Source organism: Phacochoerus africanus, chromosome 4 (assembly GCF_016906955.1).
Source record: "Phacochoerus africanus isolate WHEZ1 chromosome 4, ROS_Pafr_v1, whole genome shotgun sequence".
NCBI classification, from domain to species: Eukaryota; Metazoa; Chordata; class Mammalia; order Artiodactyla; family Suidae; genus Phacochoerus; species Phacochoerus africanus.
Window position 1 is genome coordinate 20,443,440 of NC_062547.1, and position 12,588 is coordinate 20,456,027.

The following is a 12,588-nucleotide window of genomic DNA, read 5'->3' on the forward strand; positions in this document are numbered from 1 at the left end:
CCAGTTGGGTTTGTTACCTCTGAGCCATGATGGAAACTCCATCATACACTTGATTTTCAAACTTAGGCTCAACATAGTTTCTCAGATTACACCGGAAAGAGACATATAATTAAGCATCTTTCTCAAGTACCAAGAAAACACATGTTCCTTGTAAGGGAAGAGAATCCGATCTGCCATGCCTGGAAAGTTCTTATGTTAAGATGGTACAATTAAGAAACTACAGGAAATTTGTGGGAAGGGGTGGTTTGCAGGCAAATCACGATACAGCAAAAATTCCCCAAAGAATCCAGTCATTATAGCTTTATAAACAGAATTCAAAACAAAACTAGAAATTAGGTAATTCTAAGTCATTAAGCTTCAAACTACTCAATGAAAAAAAGAATTTAAATTTCTATCACAGATAACACCTTCAGGGCAAAAAAACTAAAAAAAAACAGAGTCCCTATTTCAGACAGAAATTATATTTAGATAAAAGGGTAATAATAAAATTCCTTACCTGTCTGCAAAAGTTGGGTTAGTATATCTGCCACTCGGGGAAGATTTTCTCCAGTGGCAAACTGAGGCAGCTCTTTAATTGCTTGCCGTCGAATCTGAATACAATTTCAAACAAAAATTAACCAAATACTATCATAAATAAAAACAACAACCTCAACCTTTAAAGAAAGCTAAAACCAAGGAGAAACCATAACTAGGGGCATCTCAGTCACAAAAATATAGAACATGAGATTTTCAGTAATTTTAGAAATAATTTACTCCAATTTAAGTTTCACAGACGAGTAAAACAAAATGTGGAAAAGGACATTAAATACAATAATCTGACTGGAGTAGAAAGATTTGGGATTCTAACAATGGTTTATGTGCTGATTATATCCAACTGTTGGGTGTTCACTGCCTTTGGGCACATAATATAGTATCCTTCAAGATGGTTTGAATGATACTTCAAGAATGGCTACAGTGGCAATGTCACATTTAGTAAATATTTACTTCAGAATTTGTGAATACATTCTGTGTACTTAATTCCAAATATGTAGTCTTGGCGTATCTAGTTTAACATAAAAATGCAAAAGAGTTAAATCTAGCAAGTTATGCATGAAATGTTGGTGGTTCACTACTTTCATTTGAAAAGCCAAGAGCTAAGAGTTGAAAATTCTTAGGAACTTTTTATCAGCAGACAGAAATGCTAATGGTTAATTCTGTTCCAAGGAAAAACTGTTTATTTTTATCCTAGTAATCACATACAATTGTTACACAGGTCAATTATTTTTCTGCTATGCAAATTATTTGGGGTGCTGATGCCATATTTTATGCTGCAATACTATTAATATTTTAAATATCTAAACAAGCATAAATTGACTACAAACTAACACTAGTCTAATTTCATATGCACCATGTGTAAAAAACTATGAAAATGTTGTGAGCCACAACTGTTTTCAACAGTGGCTAATGAATAAGCAAAACAAAGCACTATGTGATTCTAAGTGTTTTTCACAGTTGAAAGGTGGTGAAAGAGCTAACATATTTTCTCACATGCAGATTTAAGTTCTGGGTGTTGTCTTGTGAGGACATACTGCAGTATTTTATTGTGCACTGATATGACTGGTACTTCAGTTACATTAGCCACACATAGAAAATGACTGAAAATAGCAAAAGCAACATCTGAAAGCTTATTGAAAAAGTGTCAACCATAAACTTACTGAAACATCTTCATCCTCACAGAGGTCTAACTGTGCATTGATAGCAGAATCAGCCAATTCTGGAAAATGCTTAAAGAATTTTGGAATAAACTGAGCTGCTAATCTTTTTTCCTTGGTACCACCTTTGACACCATCCAGTATCACTTGATAGGCGTCTTTATGCTGAAAGAAAGAATAAAGCAGAAAATAAATACAATTTTGAAGGATGGGAAGTTAAACAAACTTCTCTGAGTCTAAATTAGTAAAATTTTACATAGGCTAAGAAATAGGGCTTATTTTTGGAGTTTTACCTGCTTAAATTTGCTTTTTTTTAGGGCCACACCTGTGGTATATGGAGGTGCCCAGGCTAGGGGTCCAAACAGAGTTGCAGCTGCCGGCCTACACCACAGCAACGCCAGATCTGAGATGCATCTGCGATCTACACCACAGTTCACAGCAATGCCGGATCCTTAACCCACTGAGGCCAGGGACTGAACCCACAACCTCGTGGTTCCTAATCGGATTCATTTCCGCTACACCGTGACGGGAACTCCTACCTGCTTAAATCTGAAACTTAACCTTCCTTCTATTTGCTTCCTGCCCCCTGTGCTACTATTTGCGAACTGAGAAAAGAGAAGAATGACTCTAATCTTAAGTGGAAAAAGTAAATAAAGTTTGTTGTGTACCAATAGGTCTTCATTCTAGTGATTACTGACTCTAGCCTTGTGATTGTTATCATGCTTTAAAAAACTAATACCATAGAATTTTCAAAGAATTGTGTTACATTTCCTTAAATATATTTATCTGTTTCCAATTGGCACCCTGCAGAAGGTGGAGAGAATACATTCCTGAAATTAAGCAAAACCAGGAAGGTTAGGAAGCTTTATTTTGCACCATATTTTTGGATATGAAAAAAATATATCATTCTGTACAGCCAGTCAATTTGGATTAAAACAGATTCTAATGTCATATATTTAACTTTTTATTAGAATAATACATTCAAAGCTCATTTGTTTCCTTAAAAAAAAATTTCAGAAGTGTTATTCCTTGGATACTCATAATGTGAAGAGTCAAAAAATTTCCCTGGGAGTTCCTGTTGTGGCTCAGCAGTAACGAACCTGACTAGTATCCATAAGAACATGGGTTCAATCCCTGGTCCTGCTCAGTGGATTAGGGATTCAGTGTTGCCATAAATTGCAGTGTAGGTCACAAATAAGGCTCAGATCCTGCGTGGCTGTGGCATAGGCCAACAGCTGCAGCTCCAATTCAACCCCTAGCCTGGGAACTTCCAATATGCCATGGGTGTGGTCCTAAAAAGACCAAAAAAAAAAAAAAAAGTCAACAAATTCCCAATCCCCTTAACACAGGTGCCTCCAAACCGGTCTTTTATTAATGACAATGATCAAGCTGGTAAACAAAGTAAAAAATACCAAGACTATAGATAAATCTCCTGTTTGTACATAGAGACAAAACTTTGAATTACTGGAAAACCTTAAACACAATACTGATGCCAAATATGTCACAGCATACGATTTACTCTGTACGAGGCAAAGCTCTAGATGCTTTGGATATGTGAGCTCACTTTATGCCATGAAGAGGGGATGACTAGTGAACATCCAATGGATTATAGAATTACTAAAGATTTAGTTTTGTAATAATTCTTTTCATGGACAATACTATTTTAAGTTAAAAAAATAAAGGAGGGATACAAAGTTATTTAGGTGGGATCTCAAGGACATTATTATTATTTTTTTTTAGGATCAAAAATAATGTGTTCTATGTATCAAAAGGCTATAGGTCACAATTCGATCTTTTAAAGATAAAGATTTTAATATAATATGCATAATTGCTAGATTACTCTAAGGGTTCATTTACTGCCAACCTATTTAAACAATAAATTCTAAAAAATGGGAGTTTCTGTTGTGGTTCAGCTGGTTAAGAACCCAACATAGTGTCCCTGAGGATAGGGGTTTGATCCCTGGCCTCACTCGGTGGGTTAAGGACCTGGCATTCATTGCTGCAAGCTGCGGCATAGGTCGCAGACTCAACTTGGATCTGGCATTGCTGTGGCTGTGGCCAGCAGCTGCAGCTCCGATTCACCCCTAGTCTTAGAACTTCCATATGCTGCAGGTGCAACTAAAAGAAATATATTAAAAAAAATTAGTTCTAATGAACAAATTCCATCTAATTAACGACAACTCCTTCTACATCTTAAACATTACCAACCCCCCCAAGTAACAGAAATTCTATGAAATCTTCCTCATGAAATGCAGATACAAAAGCAGTCTCTAGAAGCTACTACTTCAAAAATATACACTTTTCAGTGCAAAGGTTCAAAACAATCCTGGCTGACCTCTCTACCACGTACATTCCTGCGGCTTGCTTCACAGCTTCTCGTACACTATAAAACCAAGCAGTCTGACATCCTTTTTGTTGAGAACCACAATCTTAACTCAAACTTCACACTTTTCTTGGAAAACCCTTTGAATTGTCAAAAATTCGCCACCTAAAACTAAATGAAGAACTCATGCTTGAACAGAATCATTCTCCAATCCAAAAAAAGAAAAAAAAAATTTGGAATAGAAAAGAATTACTAGCAACATTTATAGAAAGCCTACAAGGGACTGGGGAATGTGCTGCATACATGCCACACAATAATCCTGTGAGTTAGGTGTTACTACTATCCCTGTTTTTCAGAGGAGTCTTGTTTTCCAAGACTCAGAGAAGTGAAATAATCTGTCCGAACCATACAGCTAGTTAAGCAGCAGATCTAAGACCTGAACATAGTTCTGATGGGCTCTTGAGTCAAGAACTGTGCCTAATACCAAGCTTTAATTGGTGTCTTTCAAATTAGTATCCTGAGAGCTTAATTAACAAAGGAAGAGAGAAAGAAATAGGACCGTCAAAGGTAAAATTTGAGTCCTAAATAGATTCCACACAGGCACATAAATTGGGATATACTATTCTCCTAAACACATTAAGACCTTTGGAAAGTTTCTTCATTTACTTTTTTTTTTAAGATTGTTATTTTTTATTTTTTTTACAATTAAAAATTTTTACTATAGTTGATTTACAATGTTGTGCCAATTTCCGCTGTACAGCAAAGTGATCCAGTTATACATATATATACATTCTTTTTCTCATATTATCTTCCATTATGTTCCATCGCAAGTGACTGATATAGCTCCTGTGCTATACAGCAGGACCTCACTGCTTATCTTGGCAAGTTTAGACATTTTAACATATTCAAACTAGAAACCAAATCAGTTTCTACCATTAATAGGCATCAGTTTTATTAAATAACTTCACAAACATTATTACTAGACCTCAAATAATTACCTTTTATGAAATGCAAAAATGATATTCTTCTTTGCCAGCTCTTTGAATTATTTGCCTTTTAACTGTAGTATAGGGACAAGAATTTTTTTAAAAACAGAATCTCCCTACAGGAATTACAATTTCTGCTTTTCCAAGTAGGGGGATATAAATGATATTTTCAGTAACCACAGTGATTTTGTGATAAGTAGGAATGTAACCACAATAAAATATTTAAGATACTACACAACACTGGGTATTTTTCCTCATCCAACACAGTTGTATATTTTAGCTGGATAAATAAATTTATGATCCTAATAAGAAGTTTTAATTATAAATACATTTAATACATTTCCAAAACTGTGTATTTATGTGTGATTTTAATATCTAATTAAAAGAGTAAACTCTAAAGAAATTTAAAGTAAAAAGTCAGTTACGATTCCATCCACATTCAGCAGACACATCCTAAAAGAGAAACTTTGTAATTATGATTGTTAAATCATAACTCATATACCTAAGTGTCAATGACACCAGGGAAAGCCATGTTTGGGACCATGATGTAGCCTGTACTAAATAAAGCTTCATTTCAAAGGAGAAAGGATATATTTTCTTTTTTTGTTTGTTTTTTAGGGCATATGGAGGAATCCAGGAATTGGAGCTGTAGCCTCTGGCCTACACCACAGCAACGCAAGATGGGAGCTGCGTCTGGGCCCTACACCACAGCTCACAGCAACGCTGGATCCCCAACCTACTGAGCAAGGCCAGGGATCAAACCCAAAACCTCATGCTCCCTAGTCAGATTCGTCTCTGCTGAGCCATGATGGGAACTCCAGAAAGGATGTATTTTCAACAAATTTTTCAAGTATGACATAACAAAAAAAGAGGTAAACTAAACAGTATTACTGTCTTCCTCAGACCCAATTAATAAACTCAGTAAACTTTAAGTTTACAAGTTCTATATAATTCTGAGGTTTTATGAACTTTTTTGGTCTGTGATTTTAGCTTAAGCATACAAAAAATAAAAAAAAACCCCAAAAAACAAAAGAATGCTATTTCATGAAATATAAGTCAGTACAGTTTACACTCTTCCACCCTGAAGAGCCATGTTCTCCTGTGTAAGAGAACATAGGAGAAAGGAGAGTTTAGGCATTATATTGATTGATCTAATTTTAGGTCAGCCTAACCATCAAAATCCCCTAACAAGTGGTTTTTTTTTTTAACTTAAAATTTTCTGCCTATTTAATATAAAATTAAGTATCTAAATTTTTTATTTTTTCGTGTTTACAGCTACACCTGCAGCATATTGAAGTTCCAGGGCCAGGGACTGAATGAGAGCTGCAGCCACAGGCCTACACCACAGCCACATTGGATTTGAGCTGCACCTGCTACTGCACTGGATCTATAACCCACTGAGTGAGGCCAGAGATCAAACATGCATCCTCAAAGAGACAATGTCAGGTGCTTAACCAGCTGAGCCTCAATGGGACTTCCAAGTTCTACATTTTAAAATTAAGTACGAAGAGTTCCCGTCGTGACGCAGTGGTTAACGAATCCGACTAGGAACCATGAGGTTGTGGGTTCAGTCCCTGCCCTTGCTCAGTGGGCGAATGATCCAGCGTTGCCGTGAGCTGTGGTGTAGGCTGCAGACACGGCTCGGATCTGGCATTGCTGTGGCTCTGGCGCAGGCCTGTGGCTGCAGCTCCGATTCAACCCCTAGCCTGGGAACCTCCATGTGCCTTGGGAGCGGCCCAAGAAACAGCAAAAAAAGACACACACACAAAAAAAGTACATTCTTAAACATTTGAGACAAATGTTAATGGTGGGCCACAGTGGAAAAAGGATTTAGGGAGGTAAAATCACACACAGCAGAGGAAGGAGACTTAACTATGGGGTGGCAGAGTAGGGGAAAGGGAGGCTGAATAAGGAGGTGCAACACTGGAGCTACAAAGAGGAAAGATAACACAGGCACTTGAAGGTTTTGAGGTATCAATGACGCTTCACTTAGAATCACCTGCAGTTTGCTAATTAGAAAACACATGCTCAGAGTTTAAATAAATGTGTGTGTGAGTGTGTATGTGTATACTTCCCTTCTTCATTCACAAAAGATAATCCCTGAAAACAAGGGTTTTGTGTATGTATGTATATGTGTATATACCCGTTCCTTCTTTGTATTTCTTCAAATGTCTACTGAAGGGCAGTGCAAGGAGAGAAACAAACAAAAAATAAATAAAAAGGCTTTAATCCTTAATCTCAAGACTTCATAAGGGAATTAAGAAAGTCCTCACATGAAATAAAATACAAACCTGTACTATATATGAATACACAGTACCAAAGAGCTTCCAAAAGCGGAAGATCTGATCTGTTTGAGGCAAAGCAGCTGATAAACTCGGAGGACTTGTGTTTTCCTGACATATTTAGAGAGCACACCCTAAAAGGAGCACTGACAGTAGTAGAGAGGCACTCCCCTCAGCAGCAGCTACATGAGAAACCATGGTACTCACCTCTTCAAAAAGGATGAAAATCAAAACAAAAGTCAGAAGGAAGTTCTAGACCAAGAAACTTAAATACGGGCTCAGAAGTGTCTAGATAGGTACCTGCTACAAAATTTAAATTCCTCACTGTAAATCTTTTTTTTTTTTTGGTCTTCTTAGGGCCCAACCAGTGGCATTTGGAAGCTTCCAGGCTAAGGGTCAAATTGGAGTTGCACCTGCAACCTACACCACAGCTCACTGGCAACACCGGATCCTTAACCCACTGAGTGAGGCCAGGGATTGAACCTGCATCATCATGGATACTAATTGGTTTATTACAACCAAGCCACAATGGGAACTCCCCAACTTTAAATCTTATAAGGTAACATGAGATTCTGGTTTGCTACACTAAGAAGGTAAACATTTTTTTCCTCTCCTTAAAAAAATGTAAATGGCGTCCCTCCCATTTAAGTTGGCTTTTGCTTTTGTTACTTAAAATTCACAAGCAGTATACTGAAGCCCAATACACCTTTTTTGCTGAGCAGTTTTAGGTTTCTTCTCTAAAAGGGAAGAAGTATTACACAATAGAGGAGTTTTAGCTAGCATTATGGTTTAGTTCAGCTTCAATTCTCCCGGAATTCACTGTTTTAGGCTGTGAAAATCACTACACTTCATTATGAAGAGGACTTTTTATCTTATTTAGTTGTTTGACAGTTGTCACTAATGTGTCATGAAGCTACTGATCTCCCATCATCTAAGGAAACTGCTAAAAGTTTATTTAGTAGTACAGTGTTTAGTACAAGGTAGGTACTCAAAAACTATACTGAATAAATGAAATTGTGAGTCCTCATTAAAGTCTGCATGAAAGGGCCCCTCCTGTTTTTCACAAGCTCTGTCTCCCAAGCACTCCCCCTAAACTAAAAGCAGATTTTTGCCTTAAGAAACCTTTTTTTTTTTTTTTTTTTTTTGCTTTTAAAGGCTGAAACTGTGGCACATGGAGGTTCCCAGGCTAGGGGTCTAGTTGGAGCCATAGCTGCTGGCCTACACCACTGAGATCCGAGCTGCATCTGCAACCTACACCACAGCTCATGGAAATGCCAGATCCTTAACCCACTGAGTAAGGCCAGGGATCAAACCTGTGTCCTCATGGATGCTAGTCAGATTCGTTTCCACTGAGTCACGATGGGAACTCCGCAGAACTCTCAATCCAAACTGGTATTTATAATTAAAGACGACATTAGAGGAAAATGGGCGCAACTCTCAACTATTCATAGTATATATAAATGCCAGTTTGGCTTCTATTTACTCTAATATACTCTAAGTAGGTGGATGTCAACCTTTTTTTCCTATTCCATGAAAAAAAAAAAAAGAGAGAGAGAGGGAGCGAGAGAGTGGGGCTATGAGAGGGCATTCATGTTTGCAGTTGCAGAGTTTCCACAGAAGATTCCTCAATCAACTCTTTGGGAGAGCACCATCTACAAACTGACCAAGAAGCACTCGTCTAGCTTTTCTCCCTCATCCTCTCAGCTGATGTGCATGCAACAAAGTCAATTTTAGGTGGAACACTTCGCTACAGTCTTTCCCAACCCAGTCGAACGAATGAGAATATCCTCACTACCACTTCTCTCCAACAACAAGGACAACAACAACAAACACATACTGAAAGACCTTAAGTTTTTCCCACCTTGCCTTAATGGGCAGAAAACGTCTCCTTCACAGCCGACCTAAGACACACCCTATATACGTCTTCAACAGACTGTCATATATATTTCTCATTGATGACGTCAAAATTTCCTACTGAAATGGAAATATGTAGGGAAGGAAAATCATCTGATACTTGAAAATGATATATTCACAATTCCAGATTAAGCTAAAATAAGGTTCCAACATAAAAAAAATAAATTTTTTTGGGTTTGGCTCGAAAAGGTTCTACTTGAATCACACCTTCCAGAAAAAAGGGATGGGAGGGGTACAGTCACAGCTTTGCTAATGTTACTAGACTCTAGGATCTCCCACTTGCAACTCCATGGCATGGGTAAGCGGATGAATCACATGACGTTCTAAGCACTGAAAAGATACGGAATGGGATTTCTAACAATGATCAGGACTACGTCGGGGAGAGCCTGATCCTTTTCCTAAGAAAACACACAACCACTTAAAAGCTCAAGTTCAATGGACCTCAGTACTTGAAAACTTACAAAGATACAATGGCTCGCTGAGCCAATTAAACACTGCTAAAACGGTGTGTCTGGGCAAACACTTTAGAGAACTTTTGCCAGACAACTCTATTTAAAGCTGCACCCTCCCCCTTTCCCCGCCCCCGGCACGGCTCTGTTATATATTTTTTTCCACAACATTCTTCACTGGGGAAAGAAAAAAAGTAATCTAACTTTCTTATTTATCAATAGTCTCCCTCAATAAAGGTGCTTTCCGAGAGAGTATGGAAAGCACCTCTTCATCCTCAATCTCCAGCGCTTGGCGCAGCGCCTGATCAGGGTAGGCGCTCGAAAAACTGAATAATGAAAACATAAGCCCTCATTAAAGTCTGTACGAAAAGGGCTCTTCTTTTGTCTTTCAAAAACTTCTGTCTCCCAAGAGCTCTTCCTAAATTAACTGCAAATTTCTGCCTAGAGAAATACATTTTTTGCTCTCTCCAGAACTCTCAATCTCATCTTCCGAAGGACTGAGCGACACCGAAAAGAAAGACTTCAATGAAAGCTAGACAGCGAGGCTCGGGAAGAGAATGAACCCGGGGCTGAAGCGCCTCAGTTAGGAAACGCCACGGTGAGAAAAGGCTGCCCAAGGGAGGCAGAGGAGCCTGGGACCCGGGGACCGCGCTCTCCCCGGTGAAGCCCGAGTCTGCACTCGGAGAAGCGCCACCCGGACGAAACAGCCGGGGCAGCTGGGAGCCAGCGGGAAGGCGAAGCAGCAGCCCCCGCCCGGCCCCGGGAGCGCTTTCGAGAGGCCGCAGAGTGCCGGGCCCTGCAGGCCGCTGGGGGACTCACCTGGCCCACTTGCTCCGTGGCATCGGCTAAGATACCATAGTTGCGGTAAAGCTCCTCTACGGTCGGCATGGTGAGCGACAAGCCCAGGGCCCGCTCCTGCTGTCGTCGTCGTCGCCGGCTCCACCGCCGCCTCTGAAGTTCTCCAAGCCTGCGACCCGTACTACTACGCCTCCAGCTGCCGCCAGTGCCGCCGCCAGTCACCGCGCACAGGGCGGCTCCGCCCCCAACGTCTACGTACAGACGTGCGCGTCGAGAGCGGTCTTCACTGACTTCCAATGCACCATCGAGGGTTTTATCGCCTTCTAGCGCTGGGAGGTGCAAAAAGCGGCAGGGAGGATTAAATTAATCCATAATCTTTTTTTGGAAGGATTGTGCCTGGCTAGTAGCTCTTGGAGCGGGTTGAAGGAAAATACAAAGACCATTGCATTTCTGCCCCTAAAAAAATCTCACTTAGGCCAAAAAATAATTTTACAGGGAGAAAAACAGAATGATGAGTGAGAGTGCAAGCTGCATGGGAAGTCATAAACTCCAAACGACTCAAGGAAGGTAAGGCAAATCTGTAGCAATGGATTTCGAGTTTTTATTTTTATTTTTTAATTTTGGATTAAAAAAAAATAAGCCCACTCAAGTGTCATTTTATTTTTATTTATTCATTTATTTATTTTTGCTTTTTAAGGCCGCACCCACGGCATGTGGAGGTTCCCAGCCTTGCGGTCTAATCCTTCTGGCCTACGCCACAGTCACAGCAAGGCCAGATATGCGTCTGTGACCTACACCATAGCTCATGGCAACTTCGGATCCTTCACCCACTGAACAAGGCGGGATTGAACCCTCAACCTCATGGTTCCTAGTCGGATTCGTTTCCGCTGTGCCACAACGGCAACTCCTCAAGTGTCATTTTAAAGAGCATTCTATGTAAAACAAAAACACAAAAACCCCAAACCCAAAAAACTTTTGTCCACCAAGCTAAACAAGTCTAGGAGTAAAATTTGGCCTGCTGAAAAAGTTTATCTTTGCTTCCTGCCAGCATAAAGTTAGGGCCACTTTTGTCTAATATCCAAGAGTATAGTAAACAAATGAAACCATATATACTTACTGATAAAGTCTCTAACATACAAATTTAGGTGAAAAAAAAAAATGGAAGTGGCCAAACAGGTATAGATAGATCATATTCATAGTGTAAAAAGCATACAAAACAAAGTTATGTGCATGTGTGTTAATATTGAAATGTAAAGATTGAAACATCAAGGTTCACTTGTGCAAAATATATGCAGGCAATGGTTACAAAAGATTTCCTTGGGTCTTGGATTCCTCATTCTTTTTTTTTTTTTTTTTTAGGGCCACACCCACGTCATACAAGTTCCTTCAAATTTAGTCCTTAACTCACTTGCCAGGCAGCATTATTTTCTTCCCTCTCCATTGCACTTATTATTATTTTTTTTTTCATGGCTGCATATGGAATTTCCCAGGCTAGGGGTCAAATCAAAGCTGTAGCTAACAGCCTACACTTCAGCCACAGCAACACCAGATCTGAGCCACATCCATGAACTACACCACAGCTCACACAATGCTGGATCCTTAACCTACTAAGCGATGCCAGGGATTGAACCCTCATCCTCATGGATACTAATTGGGTTCAGAACCCCCTGAGCCACAACCAGAATTCCTGTTGCATCTGTTAGTTAACCATTTATTAGTTAACAATAATCAGGCTTGTGAACTCTTCTTGGTTTCCTCATTCTTCTGACTTTTCAGTCCTGGAAAATTTCAAATCATTGTATGCTTTCCTCTATTTCCAGCTGGTCATCTAAGCTCAGGGACCAGATTTGGTCCTAATGATGAGAATATTGAGGACAACGATGATGAGGATGGAAATGACAGAGCCATTCTGTTGATAACTGACATACATTGAGCAATGGAAAATTTCTAAACACTTTACGCAGATTGATTCAAAAAAGCTCAATAGCTAGGAAATGATATCCTCATCTTTGTTGACCAATGAGCAAGGAGACACAGAGATGTGAACTAACTTGTCCAGTGCCCCAGCAGCCGAATTCCAAAGCCTGTGATCTTTACTGTGAAAGTGTACTGTGGCTCACCCGCAGGCACTCCCCGCTACATTCA

The 12,588-nt window shown here is 39.4% G+C and overlaps 1 protein-coding gene across 2 annotated transcripts in view; it reads right to left on the reverse strand.

Moving 5' to 3' along the window:
- The window catches only part of API5 (apoptosis inhibitor 5), a 31,561-nt gene extending 20,881 nt beyond the window's left edge, over nt 1-10,680 (reverse strand). Inside the window, exons 1-3 of one of the 2 annotated variants that reach the window (XM_047775950.1) lie at nt 10,465-10,680; nt 1,695-1,856; nt 497-590 (exon numbers count right to left, since the gene is read on the reverse strand). In XM_047775950.1, the coding sequence (XP_047631906.1) occupies nt 497-590; nt 1,695-1,856; nt 10,465-10,533 (325 nt within the window). In that variant the 5' untranslated portion in view covers nt 10,534-10,680. The remainder of the gene's footprint in view (nt 1-496; nt 591-1,694; nt 1,857-10,464) is intronic. The other variant, XM_047775949.1, reaches the window with a different exon arrangement.
- Between the last annotated feature and the right edge of the window lie 1,908 nt (nt 10,681-12,588).